This window comes from Diuraphis noxia, unplaced genomic scaffold (assembly GCF_037042655.1).
Source record: "Diuraphis noxia isolate RWA-SAM2 unplaced genomic scaffold, SU_Dnox_SAM2 contig0001, whole genome shotgun sequence".
In the NCBI taxonomy this organism is placed as follows: domain Eukaryota; kingdom Metazoa; phylum Arthropoda; class Insecta; order Hemiptera; family Aphididae; genus Diuraphis; species Diuraphis noxia.
Window position 1 is genome coordinate 80,172,144 of NW_028301711.1, and position 19,766 is coordinate 80,191,909.

The 19,766-nt window shown below is 25.7% G+C and overlaps 3 protein-coding genes across 5 annotated transcripts; 2 read left to right on the top strand and 1 right to left on the bottom strand.

Annotated features, from left to right (window-relative positions):
• Positions 1–1,869: 1,869 nt before the first annotated feature.
• LOC149061951 (uncharacterized) lies at positions 1,870–4,273 on the bottom strand. Its single transcript, XM_089216692.1, has 5 exons — positions 3,914–4,273; positions 2,763–2,946; positions 2,446–2,690; positions 2,101–2,374; positions 1,870–2,009 (listed from the first exon to the last, which is right to left on the bottom strand). Exons 1-4 carry the CDS (start codon positions 4,070–4,072, stop codon positions 2,159–2,161), a joined length of 804 nt encoding a protein of 267 aa, XP_089072818.1. The 5' UTR covers positions 4,073–4,273; the 3' UTR covers positions 1,870–2,009; positions 2,101–2,158.
• A 1,649-nt stretch (positions 4,274–5,922) lies between these two features.
• Positions 5,923–11,312, top strand: LOC149061952 (uncharacterized). Of its 3 annotated transcripts, XM_089216689.1 has the most exons (7): positions 6,416–7,096; positions 8,514–8,704; positions 8,880–9,068; positions 9,295–9,561; positions 9,628–9,887; positions 9,953–10,112; positions 10,652–11,297. In XM_089216689.1, exons 1-7 carry the CDS (start codon positions 6,555–6,557, stop codon positions 10,786–10,788), a joined length of 1,746 nt encoding a protein of 581 aa, XP_089072815.1. In that variant the 5' UTR covers positions 6,416–6,554; the 3' UTR covers positions 10,789–11,297. The 3 variants fall into 3 exon arrangements, with proteins under 3 accessions (XP_089072817.1, XP_089072816.1, XP_089072815.1); XM_089216690.1 differs by lacking the exon at positions 8,880–9,068 and having other exon boundaries at positions 5,985–7,096; positions 9,286–9,561; positions 10,652–11,312; XM_089216691.1 differs by lacking the exons at positions 8,880–9,068; positions 9,295–9,561; positions 9,628–9,887; positions 9,953–10,112; positions 10,652–11,297 and having other exon boundaries at positions 5,923–8,072; positions 8,514–8,694.
• Positions 11,313–16,095: 4,783 nt separating this feature from the next.
• Positions 16,096–19,414, top strand: LOC149061953 (zinc finger MYM-type protein 1-like). Its single transcript, XM_089221365.1, has 7 exons — positions 16,096–16,294; positions 16,374–16,407; positions 16,459–16,569; positions 16,709–16,934; positions 17,101–17,353; positions 18,833–18,970; positions 19,071–19,414. The coding sequence occupies exons 1-7, from the start codon at positions 16,096–16,098 to the stop codon at positions 19,412–19,414; spliced, it is 1,305 nt and encodes a 434-aa protein (XP_089077491.1).
• The last annotated feature ends 352 nt before the right edge of the window (positions 19,415–19,766 follow it).

The window sequence follows — 19,766 nt, forward strand, 5'->3', positions numbered from 1 at the left end:
TATTAGTTACTATTGGATAAAATTGTATAGGGCCACATAAAATAATTGTTTTCTTTATAAGTTTATTAAAATAAAACACTTAAACATAAATAACAATTCAATTTGATCATTTATTTACATAATTTAAATTTTTCATTGCTTCTAACCAGCATGATTGCTTCTAAAAGTTATGGATCTAAAGATGTTCTCAAATCAGAAACAACAAATTTTAATCCAGAAAAGCTCCTTTCTACACTGACCTGAAAATGTAATAGTACAACTTGTAGAAGTTCAAATATAATCACAAGAATATAAAATAAATATTATCATAAGGTAAAACATAAATAATCATGTAAACCTGAGTCGCTGGAACTGCTAAGACTACACTTGCCAATTGATAAAGTTGTGGATCTGTTAATTGTCGTGTTTTCCAATATTGCAAAATATCGGCAGTATATGAAATGCGCTCAACATTTTTAAAACCATTCAATATATTTAATATACTTAGGGAAGCTACTGTTAAGGATGAGGTAGATGAATTTGATTTAAGAGAAGATTGCGATGATAAAAAATCTTCAAATGGATCTGTAGAGTCTTGGCTACTTTCAATAGTACTCTCAATGGTTGATTCATCATTAGCTGAAATTAAAGTTCAATACAGGATTAACTCAACTACTTTATTTGACAAATAACTGTATTATATAAAATTTTACAGATTATTCTAGAAATCAGCATATTTTTTTTTAAGTAAAAATTTATTTATTCCTATTTTAATTTCCAATAAAGTAAAATATCAACATGATTTATTCAGAATTTCCATTATTTTATATTTAGTTTATATGAAAATAATATTCATATCACCTGCAGTGATATGTTTAAAACAAAATTGTTAATAATTTATCCAGGATATAATTTAATGTATTAGTCCGTTAGAATTCTTAAATATTTAAAACATTTAACAACTAAACATTTTTATTGAGTAAATAATTAATATGCATTCATTTTTTACCGGTAGCTTCTGGAAATTTGTCAATAGGAGAGTCTCTATTCTTTAAGAGAAGTAATGTCCCATGTTTCAACAAGATGAATTATAGCTATTTGTTGTTGTTCAGGAGTTAATAAACACTGGTATCGAGGATCAACAAAAATCGCTAAAATAATATGTGAATCTATTGTTATTATGTATGTTTAATTAAATATTAATTTGATGTATTAGGTACCTGCTAAAAATGTGCTGTTTGTTAAATCATTTTCCTGAATTCTTTTATCCATCAAAGATTTAATTTTTTTGGCTAATATGGATCCATTTGCGTTCAACCCATGAGTGGATTTTAACCAGATGCCATAAAAATCACCAATTGTTAAGTTTTGTTTTTGCAATGCAAGTGTTGCAGTTTTCACTGGATGTAAAGCATTTACCTGAATAACATTTTTAAAAATTAACAAGTGCAAGTAATTACAGAATACATATATAAACCAAATATATATATATATATGTATACATTATAAACAGATTAATTTGGCACCCAAAATAAGTATATTTATGATCAAAAGAAGATAATTAATATTTTAGAAATTAATATAATTAAATAATTAACTTACAACACTTTGTATAGACTCCCATTCACAGTTTTTTAGACGTAGGTCTGGGTTAGTCTTCTCGTGTGACAAACAGAATTCTTTGAGCTCCAATAACCTATAGAGCATGTTATACATTGAGTTCCATCTGGTCTCAATATTGATAATTGCATATTTTAAATTTTTCCTTTTTAGCCAACATGCATACTTGGGAGTTCTTAGTTTCTTTACAATCTATAAAATAAAATGTTTATGTATTAAATAACTATGAAAATGGTGGATAAGAAATAGATATTTTAAAACTACCTCTCTAGCTTTGGGAATGCAATTAGATATGGCTGCTGATTTTATACCACCAAGTACACACAATTGTAATGAGTGTACAGAGCACCTAATACAGGATGTTATAGATTTAGGTTCCATAGCAGCAACAATAATTTCTTGTAAGTTATCTAGGTATAAATCAAATTACAATATATTATTATTAGAATTACGAAGAGAAAAAAAACAAATAAAAAATACTATTATGTTTTAAAAACCAACCATGATCATCAACTTCTTCATCATTGAAAAGTTGATTTACTATATCATTTGTTGATAGTTATGTTCCGTCTTCAATGGCATATTCATCATAACTCGCATTGTCTTCTGAATCCACAAAATTAATCAAATCCTCTTCAATATGTGGTGCTTCAGCTTCACATTCATCATTCATATTTACAATTTTACTTAACTTAACCATGTTTGATGCATTATCACATGTAATTGTAAAAATTTGTTCTTTTCTTATGTTGTAAATAGCCAATACATCAAAAAGCTAATATAGGAAATACAATTTAATTAGTACAAAATATGATAAAATGCTATGTTAATATAAATTAAGTATACCAAATTTTTTAAGTTTTGAGCAGTGTGCTGTTCATTAATTTCCCTCATTGCTAGGGTAGCCAAACAAACATTCATGTTTTTTATGAACTGAATATTAACTCCCATTATGGACCGGTTATGACGTTTTACACAGTCAATTTTCAAACTCACTAAACAATTTTTGATATTTTCTGTTATTTCATTAATAATAGTTTTTGAAGCACAAAAAAAATGTTTTTTTATATTCTGGGAGTTAATAGTAAAACCTAAGATTTCAATCAAAATATATAAAATAATTAATTTAGGTACATATTTTAATAAATCATTTAGTGGTATACCTTCACCAATAGCTTGTGTCAGAGGATTCAATATTTTTTTAAAACCTGAATCATTGAATATGGTTAAAGGACGGCCATTCACGGTTACCATTTCTGTACATGCTTGCAGCAATGTAACTTTATCCAATTGTACATAATGACTTTTTTTAAGGACTGTAATCATGCCATCTAAGGGACCTCGTTTCTATAAAATGGAATGTATTTTAAAAATTGGAGCTAGTTAAAGATGATTAACAAGACTTTGTTCAACCAAATCAACACAATCAGGTATACCTACTCAGTCTTGTTAAGTATTCAAATGTAAGTATTCAGAATACTTTTTAAAAGTACTTTTAACAAAATGTCAATACTTGTACCTATTTAAATACCACAAAGTTCATTTTATTAATTATTTTTATATATTGTTTTCGCTGAAATAATATTATAATCATATTAACTCATGAGTAAGGAGTATCAAAGATACATTTTTATTTTATTGTCAAGGCTATAAAATTAAATTTAAAAAAAACATAATAAGGAGATTGAATTTATATAAATGGAAAAATGTTGTATAGAAAAAGTGGGTGATAAACTAATAAAAATGTTTAAAATTTAAAAAAATTATAAAATGCTAAATCCAATTATATATGGGTTTTGTATTGGAATTTTTTTTAAATAGTTATATATTGATAGTACCACTTTTTATTTATTACTTTTTTTTGTAATTTAATTATATCAATATAAATTAAATATGTACCTAGTTATTTACCTCTAAATAGTCTGACATGTTATTATTATTTTTAAATTGTTAAAATCTATGCTAAGTAGTAACATAATATAGTACTGTAGTTACTTAATACCGGACTTACCTAATACTTATACAGTATACTGATTTACAAATGTACAATATATACATACAAAATGTATATTATATACCTAGTACAAGATTTAAAAAAAAATACTTATATTTATATTCAAATACAATGCGACTATTCGTAAAATACCTTTTTATAATAGTATTTTAAAGTATTTTTACAAGATTGTACCTACTATGCAATATGCATACAATTGTAAAAATGTTTTGTAGATAGGTACTTATGTAAAATATTTTGTTATTATTATTTATTATCTTAGATTTAGATTTAATATAAGTTATGTTTAATATTTATTACCTTCGATGAAAGTTGAACAGTTGAATCATCTGATGGACACTTTATACTTTGTACTTTATTATTTTTGATATCTTCCTTAGCTTGGTCCAATATTTTTGATTCATGGGAATGGAAACTCCGAATGTGGGTTTCCAAATTATGACTATGACGTCCTTTCATGAGTGGTTTACGACACCCTTGAACGGTGCATATCGATTCATCTTTTTGATGGTCATAGGCGCAAATAGGGGGGGGCTTAGGGGGTATTAGCACCCCCAATTTTAAAATTAGCACCCTCAAATAATTGTCGTGTTTATGTATCAAAACGTCTAGTTACAAAAAAAAAAAATAAACCAAAAACAGTTTATCATAATATTATCATTCGTCAGACACCAGGTTATCACTTATCAGTTATCAGAGTATATTGAATGAAACATGTGTTACTCAACAATTGACATTTTTTCGAAGTCTAATCTATTTATAGATCATTATTTATTATTTTCCAATTTTTATCTTCCATTAAACACGGTCGTCGCTGTCGGTTATATTATTATCTAGAGGTGGGAATTTCAACTCTTTTAGGAGATTCAACTCCCACAACTCAATTCACCTAAAAGAGTTGAATCATAAAATCAACTCGCATCTCTTTTAACAATTCTTAATACATACATAGCTCAATAGTTGAATGGTTCTCCTAAGTTGTGATGATTCACAACTCACAAACAAATGTGAATAACCAAAAAGTTTTACATATATATTAGATAATTCACATTTAATACTATGTATATTGTATATATTACTAAATGAAAACAAAATACTTAATACTTATATAGGTAGGTACCTACAATTTTAATTTTCTATGTATTAGCTGTAGTGTGAAAATAACATTTTACCTACATATAATATTATATTAAAGGCCAGTAGGTAGATTGTCTGTTACAGACTATAGATTTACTATTTGTACTATTGTTTAACAATTATTTTTGAAAAGTTGAGCATTTAAAATATGTGGGTAGGTATCTACCTAGTCTTAAAAGTTAAATTATTATTTGAAATACTTATAATGTTCACGTTTTAGTGTTTTAATTAAATTACTAAAGACTGAGAACTTCATACTATCAGTAATATGTTCATATGATTATTATATTTTTAAATTATAAGTTTAATAATTAACTACCTATATCAAAAAGTTATTTCTATGACATATTAATAACAGTTTATATTAAAATATACTAGGTATATTGTTGTGTAATTTAAGTTATTTAAATACCTAATACCAAACATAATTTTTAAAGCATGTTAAATACCGTTTAATAAGATATTTTATTTTAAAATTAGTGTCACCCTAAATACTTCATAAGCTAAATAATATATCCTGGAAAATTCAAGGAAAATATATATTTAGATATCATAGCAGTTGTAAATTAAGCTAAAATTGTTGTTTAAATGAGGTAGAACTTATTATACAATATATAATAAGCATTGCATTACTTTATTATAGGTATACCTACATCAGTTTATAATAACTTCATATAATTTGTAAATTGTTAAGCTAAATTATATTATATTCCACAATTGTATTGTGTAAAAGCAAATCCATAATACCAACATATTAATTCATATAATATACCTAGGTACTTAATAGTGTTTAATATTTTCGGTTATATGTAATTTTTTTATCTTCCATAGTTTAAAATGATCAAGACTTCTGGTTACAGAACTAAATTTTCAAAATTAAAAAAAAAATAGTAATTTTTTGCTAGATTTTCATTTAGTGAGGTAGATTACCAAAACTGGAAAACAGATTTTGTTATTTTTATCTTCAATTCCCTACAATAAAACTTTATGCTTGAAAAACATTAAACTCATTTCTTAAATATTGGTTGATAGTTTATATAGAAGTAGCTTTATTGAAATATACAAAATTATGGATAAATATATATATATATATATATATAATATATATTATGTTGTTTACCCATTTAACAATGCATTAAGTCAAGTGCTAATTTTTGATAAATTCGGGAATTGTAAATTATTACAGTTAAATATTTTGGTTGAACTAGCTTTAACTTATTGTAAGTAGGTAGTATTAATTGGCCATTTATATTATTGTGTGCGGCCTACTGTCACTTTTCTGTATGCAAATAATAATTATTATACCAACTATTTCAATTTTTATTTTTCAGATATTATTCATACTGCTAACTAATAGTATTATATACTTAATAAATACCATTATTTACAAACAAACTAAATAATAAAAAAATTAAAATTGTTCGCAGTTATAAATTTAAAAATGATTAAAACTACTAGTTATAGAACAAAACATAGACGATTGCAAAAAGAATTGCAAATTCTAGAATGGTCGTCTACAAGTGAAATCCCAGATAGTTGTTTTGTCTAAGAAACTGTATTATCTCCACAAAATATTAATAACGATTGTATCAATAAATGTAATTATACTTCTATATGTGGGGCACCTGAACATAATAATATTAAAAATACACATTTCTATAAAACATGTGATAATAATTTAAATCAAGATATTTTAAGTAATGTAATTTGTACTCAAGATGATGCAGATTCAAATTCAATATCAATTCCTCTTACACAAAGTTCAGTATACAGTGAAAATATTAAAAATAAATTAAGATCATGGATGGTAAATTTCAATGTTCCACATAATGCCTCTAATGCATTATTAAAAATCTTGAAAAATGATGCCAATCTTAATTTTCTTCCTGTCGATAGCCGTACATTACTTCAATCCGGATCAACCAAAGTTTTTAATATTCGAGAAATAGAGCCGAATGGCATATATTATCATTTTGGGTTAGAAACTGGTATTGATATGTATTCTAGAATATTTTCTTTGGATAATATTATAAGTATTGTAATCGGAATTGATGGTCTACCTTTAAGCAAGAGTAGTTCAAGCCAATTTTGGCCAATTCTGGCCTATATTTTTCCTTATAATAAAAATGTTTTTCCTATTGGAATATACTATGGCCACGAAAAACCTCTAGATAGTAACATATTTATCAAAGATTTTGTTGCAGAAATGCTTAAGCTATCTACCCACGGAATAGTGATTGATAATATTACTAAAAAAGTAATTATAAAAGCAATTTGCTGTGATGCGCCAGCCAGATCGTTTTTGATGAGAATTAAGGGACATTCCGGTTATTTTTCATGTCAAAGGTGTGTTATTGAAGGAGACTATTTAGAAAATCGTGTCTGTTTTCCATTTATTGATAACTGTGGAAAAAGAACTCATTATGATTACATAACTATGAAAGATGAAGAACATCATACATCTTCAATAATTTCATCCCTTGCTGTACTCCCTGACCTTGATATAGTAAATATATTCTCTTTAGATTATATGCACTTAGTTTGCTTGGGAGTTGTGCGAAAATTAATTATTCTTTGGCAAAATAAGGGACCAAAGACCGTTCGGTTGCCTAGTTGGAAAATTAGAAAAATTACAAATTCTCTTCTGACACTAAAAACTTTTGTAACTAATGATTTTCCACGAAAACCAAGGGCTATAGAAGATGTAGCTCGTTGGAAGGCAACTGAATTCCGTCAGTTTTTGTTGTACACAGGACCAGTAGTTTTAAAAAACATCTTATCTAGTGACTGTTATGAAAATTTTATGGCCTTAAGTATTTCAATGAGAATACTTTTAAGCCCCAACTATAAGCAATATGTTGAGTATGCTCGCAAACTTCTTGTTTATTTTGTTAAATCTTTTGAACAGATCTATGGAAGTCAGTTTATGTCATACAATTTTCATAGTCTAATTCATTTACCTGATGATTATAATAGATTTGGGCCACTCGATTGTTGTAGTGCGTTCCCTTTCGAAAATTATATGAAGGATTTAAAAAATATGCTCCGTAAAAATGAAAAACCTTTACAACAAGTTGTTCGACGTTATGAGGAAAAATGTAAAAGTGGAAACATACAGCATAATAGTGATATCGAAAAAGTTAAATTTACTACCAAAGAGCCAAATTGTTATTTTTCAACTCAAAGTGGTGAAATAGTAAAAATAACTGAAATTGTATCACCAACGACATCCAATAATAAAATCTTTATTGGAAAAATATTTTTAAACCAAGAAGAAATGTTTGTTAGCCCTTTAAAATCATCAAAGCTAAATATTTATAACGTAAATAATCTATCTCAAAATTTATATAAATGGGATTTTTCTAATATTAAAATGAAAATGATGATTTTTCATTTTGAGGGTTTAGTTACGGCTATACCAATTATTCATTCTTAATTAATATAGTGAGTAAGAAGTAAAAAGTTGTCCTCTATGTATTTAGTGTTAATTTATGTTTTAAACTTTTATTGTTATTAGCATTATGAATAATAATAATAGATAGATAGTTTAACTAAAATTTAAATCTATATTACTTAGCTCTCTGCTATATATTCAATATATACAGATGCAATAATGAATATTCATATTATTATTTCTATTTTACTATTCATATGATTAGTAAAACGAAAATAGGTAGCTTAAATATAACAAGCATTTATACCAATACCAATAAATTAAAGTTTATATTTTAGTATTTTAATACAAAATATTTAATCTTTTTAGAATTATGTGGACTATTGTCTGTTTTACTGTGGACAATAGTGTAGATGTTGTACCTGATACATGGTATCACAAAGGTACATGTGCATGGCCCAAAAAAAAATGTAACCTAAAGAAGTTTATAGAAACACGTATTCAACCAAACAAAGAAGATTTTGATTATTATAATGCCCGTCCTCTTCAACAAAATATACGTAAGTTTTGATTTTTAATAAGTACAACAATAATAAATATAATATAGGTACCTAGCTAATATAATAAATAATATATCATGACAAGGTTTATTAAATTATTAGCTAATATACCTATAGGTACCTAATAGAGAGAGTTTTTATGTCAGTGCTTATATATTTAAAATTATATTACTAGAGAGTTTCCATCAAGCTCGTTTAAAATCTCTGAAAGCGCAAGATACATCTGAGCTTTCTTCGAATGAAGACGACAAAGAAACCAGGAAAAAAAGAAAAAAAGTGTACTATTCATCTGACGCAATATTAGAATCTAGTAATGATCATACATTTGATGTTATATCTCCTCCAACATTAGACAATTTTGAAGGTAAGAGAAAGTATACTACTATAAAAATGTATACAATTATATGTTATACCTCCATAGGGTTAGTCATATAGGTATTTCAGTTCTTTATACACAATTTTAGTAGGTGTGTTAGTTGTCGATTAGTTAGTTATAAATTATTATAATCATACGCAAGCTAGTCCTACCTATTTATTACTATTTGTGATATTATTATTATAATTTAAAGTTTTACTAAAAGATGTTTCAGGAACAACAGAAGATAATTTTATATCTAATAATAAGTCATTTGAAGGACACAAAGTGGACAGTGTTAGGCCTGAATCACATATTCCAAAAAAAACAAATACTTCATCAAAAAGCAATCTATTTGATATATCCATTGATTCCGAATCTTATGAAGTATCTGTAAACGATAATTTATTTGATTCAGAAAATAATGCACAGCTACGTACTCCGACATTGATTCCACATAATACAATTACTCCAAATAATTCTGGTGATCGTAGAGATGATGGTAAGATACAAATTGTGTGCCATGATGTTTTTTGTATGATAAAGTAATATTTTGTGTATTATACAGGAAATATAGCTTTTCAAAAATCCATAAACAGAAATATCATTGTTATGAAACACGATTTGAAAAACATTCAAGAAAGTATTGATAATTTATTTGCAGTACAACAACAAATATTGGACAAATTGAATAATATCCAATCTGAAGCATTAAATTTTGATGGTAGTTTTGATAATACTGATGATATGTTACATATCAATAATGACGCTGATTTAGATATTGTGGAAGATAAACTTACCAAGGAACAAACATTCAGAAGCAAAGTGGTGATTAAAGAAAAAATTAAATATCATATATGAGCGACTTATTAAAAATTAAATATGTATAACAGGTTTTAGAATTGTCTCGTCTCACTGGTTCAAATATGTCTGAAACTGTGCGGAAAATCATGCAAAAACTATTTACCGACAACTTCTTGGCAAATTATTCTTATATTGGGTTCAAAGGAAAAAAGCAGTTTTCAACTCTTCAAACATGTAGAATTATTTTTGGTAAATAATAGTACAGCATTTATATAGCATTAAAAATAATAGTAATGATACATACAAAAATTATTTTATTTAAAAATAAAAAATGTACAATATAACAGAAAAACTTATCTTCAACTTTGATAATAGGTCAATAATTAACTCTAATTAACATTTAATATTATATTTATAGCTCACATTAACAAAAATGAATTATATTTTATTTTAAGTATAATTGTATAATACATGTATGTATTATATATAATACCAATTTAATTAGGTATATTATCATTAGTTATTTATAAAATTAAAATCCATATGACTAAGTATTAAATAAAATATACTCTAATAATTGTATTGTTAGTAACTTAAATGTCAAATTTAAATTTCAAAATATTAAAATTTATTGAATTATTATTACATTTCTAATTGCTCTATTGTTCAGTATTAATTATTTATGCATTGAAATATTTACTATATTATGTAGTTATAACATAATATGTCATATACAATAATAATATTATCATGTACTAATAAGTGTTATAACTCATTTATTGTATTAGAATCCATAAGAAAAATGAGACAATATAAAGATGTTAGTGATATTGAAATAGAAAAACCGTTGAAAAATTGGATGGCTCAATCATCAGCTCGCATAAAAAAGACCATGGAGAAAAGTTCTATTAGTGATAAATCTTAAAATCAAATCACTATTTATGATCAAAATTTTTTCTTTTAATAAATGTGTCTTATCATCATTAAGAGGGTAAAATTTCAATTATTTAAAATGTTTTTTCATGTGTACTTAGTATATTTTATTCTTTTTTTTTTGAAAATAACAAAATTAATTTTGTATAATTTATATAATATTGTGATTATTATAATAGGACTTATATATATTATAAATATTATTAATTATTATTATATTGTATACTTTTAATGTGTGTTATATGCAGTTTTACATAATTAACTATTTAAAAATATTATAATTTAATTTTTATTATCCATATTATTACTTGAATAATATAAAACATTTTCTAACTACTCTTTTTTCCTAATTTAATTGTTATATGTATTTATATTTTGTAAATTCTAAAAGTTGGCCATTTTTATTGTATTGATTATGTATCCATACACATACTATAGTATAATATTCAATATTAATTTTCTTTTATGTGTTTATTATTTATACTATATGATTTAAAATATTTTATTATATCGTCTATGTATATACTGTGTGTTAATGCAGTTTAACCTATACTTTTATTTATTATATAATTACAAGAATAATATAAATAATTTTCTAAGTATTGCCTTTTTTAAAAAATTAGGGTTTTTTATGTATTTTTATTGTGTATCTACTAAATGTTTGCCATTTGTATTATATTGTTTTATAATATCATTTAATTATCATCAAAAATTGTTATGTGGTGTTATGTATTTTCTCACAAATTTATATATTATATTCAATATTTATTCATAATTTTCTTTTATAATATGTTTATGTACAATATTGTAATAAAACAGTGTAAAAACAGCTTTTTGTTTTTGTTGGATATAAGGTTTGATTATTCCCTATACTTATGTATGATATTTTATTTGTATGTGAATACATTTTTAGCAACATGACTTCTACTAAGTTTTGGTAATATTCTATAAAAATATAATGAAAATATTATTGGTATTTGGTTTTGACAATATTTTCTCGAGAATCTAATACAAATAATCGTTTAATTTATTATAGCAATATTGTTGGTATTTTGTTTTGACAATATTTTCATGAAAAGCTTTTAATAATATTGTTGGTATTTCGTTTTGACAATATTTTCATGAAAAGCTTTTAACAATATTTGAAAGCAAACGTATTGAAAACATTTTCTTCTCTGCCAAAAAGTGATGTGACAATATTTTGAAAATATTTGAATATATTATAATAATATTTTGTGAATATGTAGTCAAATATTTACATATATTTGAAGATGTTTTGAAAATATTTCGATAACATTACTTTGCTGTGTGGGTTATTAATATAAAACTTAGTAAGTTAAGATCAATATTAAAATAATATTTCAAAGCCATCTAATCCAATATGAGTAAGAGTGTGGTTTGGAATTATTTTAAGTTGGATAATGAGAAAAAAAATGTAAAGTGTGGTTTGTGTCGGGTTGTTATGAAACATAATAAGTTATCGACTTCCAATATGATGAGACACATGCGGTTAAAACACATAACTATTGATTTGAATAGACAAAGGCATAATGTAAGAGAAGAAGATGACGATGGTATTGATGATCCAAGATCTGTAGTAACTGAAAATCTTTCGGTTTCTAATTCAGTGAGTATATTCATTATTTTAAATTTAAAGTAATAAAAACTAAATTCTATAACAAGTAAATTTTAATTTAAAGAATATTTACTACCTAGAGTATTATAATTTTATATAGTATAACTAATCCTGGCAATTTCTTACCCTTTTTCATTTCAAGTAAATAACAAAATAATGAATAAATAAGTATAAAATAAAATATAAAAATAAACAAATTTAAATTATAATACAATATTATTTAAATTTAATTATTAAATTAAAATTATCATCAAATTTTTTAATTAATATTGTATACAAATATAAAATTGTTGTCGTTTTTAGTCTGTTTCTAATTCTGAGCCGCACCAAGCTGAAACAATAATTGCATCATCAACATTTTCCAGTAATGTACAGAATAAAGTTCAAAACAGTATTACAAGGTACTTGCCAAGACCCGTAGGCACTTCTCGGCGTAAGATTCTTGACCAGCAAGTTTTAAGAATGATCGTGAAGGAATACTACCCGTTTAGTATTGTAGAGGATAAAGAGTTTAGGAAATTTATCCAAATGTTGAACCCTGGATATGATTTACCATCTAGAAAAACTTTGTCAACTTCTTATCTTCCAATTCTTTATAATGAGACATACGATAAAGTTAAATGTGATATATTGTCCAATGGCAAATTTGTTAGTATAACGACTGATGGTTGGACGTCTGTACAAAATGATAGTTACATAGCCGTTACAACTCATTTCATTGATAATGACTGTACACAACTTAAGTCTTATTTATTATCTTGTTTTAAATACTCTGATACACATACCAGTGAACATTTAAAAACAGAATTGTTAAGAGTAATAAGAGAATGGGGTTTAGAAAATAGAGTAGCAGCTTGCACAACGGATAATGCACCAAATATAACAAAAGCAGTTGAGTTATGCAATTGGAGGCATGTACGTTGTTTTGCCCACAGTCTTAATTTGGTTGTACAAAATGCAATAAAGGAAATTCAGGATGTAAAAGAAAAAGTTGGAGGTATTGTAGGACATTTTAAAAGGAGTTCGCAGGCTCCAGGAAAGTTAAAATCAATACAAGAACAACTGGGCTATTCTCCGCCTCTTGTTCTTATTCAGGATGTAGTGACAAGGTGGAATTCCACTTTGGATATGTTTAAACGAGTACATGATTTGAAAATTCCTTTATCTACAACACTAACAGAAACTAATTATAATGAATACTTAACTAATAATGATTGGTATATTATAAATAAAACTTGTGACATTTTAAAGCCTTTTAAAGAAATAACAGTTGAAATAAGTGCTGAAAAATCTGTTTCGATTTCAAAGATAGTTGTACTAAGTAAATCATTAATTAAATATTGCAATAAAATTAAACTTGAAGATTACTCATCTATTGAAATTTATAATATGGTCAATGTTTTGGTAAAAGAAGTAGAAACACGGTTTGGATCCATTGAATTAATATCACTGTATGCAGAAGCCACTATATTGGATCCAAGGTTCAAAAGTTATGGATTTTTACATCAATATGCCTACAATGAAGGTAAAAAGTCATTGATAAGTAAAGCCACAACAATAAGAATTGCAAATAGTACAAATAAAATAAATACATTGCCAAATGAGAATTGTACCGATTCAATATGGAACGATTTTGACTCAGAAGTTAATACATTGGTCCAATCTTCAAATCCTACTTCGGCATTCATTGTGGAACTGGATAAATATTTGCAAGAACCACTATTACCAAGAAATGAAGATGTTTTAATTTGGTGGAAACAAAATCAATATGTGTATCCGAGGCTTTTCCAAATTGTAAAAAAAAGATTTTGTATTATGGGCACATCAGTTCCATGCGAACGTATATTCTCCAAAGCTGGACAAACAATTACAAAAAAAAGAAGTAGACTATCAAGTACAAAGTTTGAGAAAATGATCTTTTTAAATTTTAATTTAGATTAATTTTAAATGCTCATTATATTGTATACTTATTACTTTACCTATTATTATACAATAAGAAAAAGATAACAGGAATGAATTTTTAATTCTTAATTGGTTTTTATTGTTTTAATATTTGTTTATTTTTTTTATTTATTGTTTAATATTTGTTGTATACCTAGTACCTACTACTAGTGTCTAATTTTTATTAATTAATATTTTATATAGAAATTAGACAACAATCAAGTAATATATTATTATATAATTATAATATATTTTATATATTTTATAATTAAGTAATTGATTTAAAAGAAAGAAATAAAAATAAAATATTTGTAATTTTGTAAACATAGGAATCTACTTTTAAATGTATGTCAATAATGTAATCATTTTAAATAAGTACATTGTTTTGCATAAGTTTTTTATATTGTTTGATTTTAAATTTAAAAAAAAAAAATCATAGTTTTACTTTTTTAAATTATTTTTCAGGATGTAAAATTACAAATAAGAAGAAAAATTACAATGAATCATATACTTACAATTTTTTTAAAAACGAAGGCACAAAATTACAAAATACAAATCACAATTCACATTATCATAGCGGTTCTGAATTGCCTAATAAAGTAATAAGGTTTTATTATAATTTGTGAATCATTGAATAGGTATATAATATGAATTATGAATTGAATGAGTTGCTACTTGCTACATATTACATATTTTCTACGAGTTTATGACTAGTCGAAATTCAGTTAATTCCTAATTCTTTAAGATTCATTAATCTATAATCATTGTGGTAACACTGAGTCAGGTGAGTTGCTGATCTGGATCACACTGATTCAACTCATACAACTCATATTAGTGAATCAACTCTTTGAATCAAATAACTCATTAACTACCCACCTCTATTATTATCACGTTCAGCAGCGACTCGAAGCTACGACAATAATTCACGTCATATTTTTTTTTTAATTAAATAGAAAAAAAATGTTTTCAATTTTTAATAAATTAAAAAACAAAAACGTCAATAACAGTGATTCGAATACAACTTCTAGTAAGTATAAATTATAATTTATATTCCTAATTTCATTTAGTTTTCTAACATAAATTATTTTGAATAAACATGAAACACTATTAGACTTAGTAGAACAGCAAAGTGAGCAAGACGTGGATGACAGTTTCAATGTTACAATCCAGGAAACTGAAAAAAATGTTTCATTTCCAGTCGATTTAGGAGATTTGAATTCCGGACCTAAGCAGCCTGTATTACAAGTCAGTACATCTATAAAAATACAATAATGCAATATACATATTATAACTTATAAGATATTTTTAATACCGGCTTTAGGAATATCCATTAACAAGATTTGGATCCCAAAACAGATCATTTTCTTGTAAATATTATTCAGAATACAATTGGCTAGAATATAGTATAAGTAAGGACTTAGCATTTTGTTTTTGTTGTCGACATTTTGGTCTGGGAAACAATTGTCAAGACACTTTCACAGAGAAAGGCTTTCAAAATTGGAGAAAAGTATTATATTTTATGCATAATAGTTTTGTTATACTTCATTTAATTGTTCTTCAATAACTACCAACTGGTTATTACTTCTAATTAGAGATAGAAATACATGAAATTATGAAATATGAATATTTGTTGACTGTTATAAAAAATTGTATTTTAACTAACGTTCAAATTATTAGACAAATGAAAAATTGAAATTGCATTCTACCCGAAAATATCATATTATGAGTAAATCAAAATTTGAAAGCTACAAAAGTTCAAAATTACAAGGATCAGTTGTAAGTCAGTTATCAGATGGATATAAAAAACAAATTCAAGAAAATCGTTACTACTTTTCACAACTGATTGAAATTTTACTGTATTTGAGTGGGCAAGGTATGGCTTTTAGAGGTCACTCTGAAGAAGAAAATGCCTTGAATCAAGGTATGTAATAATTTTTATTAAAATTAAAAAAATAGAACATTGATAATAAATTATAATTCATCATATTAAAATATTAAAGGTAACTTTAAAGAAGCATGCAAATTATTTGCAAAGTTTGATCAAACATTTTCAAATAAATACAATTGTACTACAAACTATTCTAGTTGGCTGATACAAAATCAACTCTTAAGTATCTGTGCTGAAAATGTCAGAGAGAATATTATTTTGGATGTACAAACAAATGGGTTTTTTGCATTGATGTGTGACGAAGCTAGGTAATTTAAAATTACAAGTACCTGCTATATATATAAAAACCGATGATGACTACTTAAATTGAAATCAGACTGCTGTTGTTGATTACTTATTCATTAGAAATTAATTAAATCATACAATTTCTTTTTTTATTTATTAAAGGAGTTTTAAAGGCCAACAGATGTCTGTATGTGTTAGATACACTGTAGGACTAGAAATTCATGAACAGTTCTTGGGATTTTTGGAAGTCTCTAGAGGGCATAATGCTGATTTTCTGGCTACCGAAGTTTTGAAATTTTTAGAACAATCTGGATTAAGTCACTTAAATATAATTGCTCAATCGCATGATGGAGCGGCTGTTATGTCAGGTCATTTAGGAGGTGTTCAGGCAAAAATTAAGGAAAAATACCCCACAGCGATTTTTACCCATTGTATGGCACACCGATTGAACTTGGTTGTGGTTGACATGTGCAAATATATAACGGTATTAATATTTTTATAATTTAGAAAAACAAATTTAATTATAATTTTTTACTATAATTTTATTTATTTAGAGTGCAAGGAGTTTATTTAATGCGTTGGAATCAATACATATCTATTTTTCATTTCCTTCAAAAAATATTAAGCTGCAAGACATACAAAATGATTTAGGACTTAAAAATAGATCTATGACCCATTTATCTGACACACGTTGGGTTTGCAGATACAAAAACTGTGATGTGGTTTTAAATAATTTTAAAGCAATTCTACAAGTATTAAATGAAGAAATTGAAGCCAATTCTGACAGGAATGTCAGTCAAGCTATTGGTAAAGTATAAAATGTATTAATTATTTAAACATCTTAATTAAATATTAAAAAATAAATATTAATTGTTGGTGTGTAAACTATAAACACTGAATAATGAATAATTTTTTACAAAATATTATTGTTCTTTTTTTTAGGTATTTATTCAACCATAACTAAAGGATTGTTTATTGTGAACTTATTTATTTTTCATGATGTATTGATTGTAATCACGGTTATCTACACAGGTTGTAACTCGCGCTATACTATACTGAACAACAGATCGACCAAGAGCGGTGGCCACGTGAACTACAGCGCTAGTTGTATCTGGCCCTATTTTTCGTAACAGAACATACGTCGTTTTGTACTGTTTTGTTAATTGTTTATATATAATTGATTTTACGAACAAAGTGCTCATGACTTAAATTGTAGCCTATCACTTATCACATTTTCACTTAACTGTTTTTATCAGAAAGTATAAAGTTGAACAAAAAAGTAAAAAACCTACTGTATTCTCTTTACAAACGTACAATTTTAATTTTTTAATTTTGAATAGTATTGTTACAAATTTTGACTATGGCGAAGTGTTGATGAGATTGAGGCAGTTTGCATACCAGGAGATTTTGAAAATGCAAAATGTTTCGAGAGAAAAGAAAAAGTTATCAAAACTATATAATTCTTAAATTCAAAGTATAAAACAAACTAGTCATAGTTATTTTTGTTTTAATATTATATACTCAATTGGCTTTAATGTTTGCTATTTGTATTCAAATTTTTTATCCTTATTATACCTATATCTATTGCCATGTTATTGCTGCATTAAAGAATTACAAAATATGCTTGTAGCTTTTATTCAAATTTTAAATCAATAATAAAACACAATTTTTTGTATCATTATTACATATCTATTGCTCTGTTATTGCTGCATTAAAGAATTTAAAAATATGCTAAATGTTGCTTTTATTTAAATTCTAAAATATTGTGTATTCATTTACAGGGTACAAGAACCATATCTTATCTGAACCAAACAAAAATTTTGATTGTGCAGATAAATAAATACAAATAATTATACTATAATAAAAAAAGTATGGTGTAATTTTAATAAGTACTAAAATATTATTTTATTTTAATTCAATTTAAAACCAAACAGTGTTTCATGTTATATCTTAATTTGTAATTTATGTAAAGTCAATCATTAGTTGATAGTTGTGAACTAGATACCATATTTTAAAATTTAAATGTCTTGATTGTAAAATCAATAATCATGATAAGATTATAAGAAAAATTAGAAAAACAATTCGTTTTATCGTTTTATGCCCTAAACCACACCACGCCACCACGGTCGTTTGAGGAGTAATAGGGCCAGATACAACTAGCGCTGTAGTTCGTGAGTCCACCACCCATCGACGCGCAATAACAGCCCGTTATCCAACCTGTGTAGATAACCGTGATTGTAATTAATGTACTGAGCAATAAATTACAACAAAAAACCGCAACTCTAGGAAACGCAGCCGGAATTATTAAAGGTGTGATTGAGACTTTTGAAAAAAAAAGAAATGATGATTCATTTTTGGTATTATGGATAAAAATAAAAGAGTTTGCTGACAATCATGACATTTCTTTAGAAGTACCTTTGAAAAGTATGTACCCAGTTAATGAAATGTTTAAGATTTATAATAATGTCTACTGTCATTATAGAATTGCACACATTTTTACCATTACTTACTCTTGTGTTTTTAGATTCCAAAAGAATAAGAAAAGAACCACACAGCTTGAAAGAATTTTATCTAACTACATCAACATCTGGTGATAATGAAAGTCTTGATGATTCTGTTGAAAAATATTGGAAAAATCAAGTATATTTTGTTATACTTGATACTGTAATAATTAATTTAAAGAAACGTTTTTCTGATGAAAGTTTGATATTGGCTTCTGCTGTAGATAACTTTTTCTTGATGAATTTTGATGAAAGTCAACCATTTATTAATCATTTTAAAGTAAAAATAAATACTTATTTGCATTACTTTGTATACAATTCCAGGCTTTATTTAATATTCAAACTGAATCACTCAAAGCAGAAATGATGGTTATAAAAAATTGTCTAAAACAGATAAACAAAGATTTTGATTTGATACACTTAAAAACTATAATAGAAAAAAATTTTTATCCAAATGTATACAAGTTATTACAGGTAATTTATCAACCTTTTTTAGTATATTATAACTAAAATTAATTATAAAATAGTAATGAAGAATGTATCAATTTTAGGTGGCACTCACACTACCAATTAGTTCTGCAACATGCGAACGATCGTTTTCTGCTTTACGCAAGATAAAGTCATGGCTTAGAGTTTCAATGGGCCAGGAAAGATTAACGGATTTGTCAATTCTATATATAGAAAAAGATTTGACAAAATTAATTAATGTTAATAAAGTT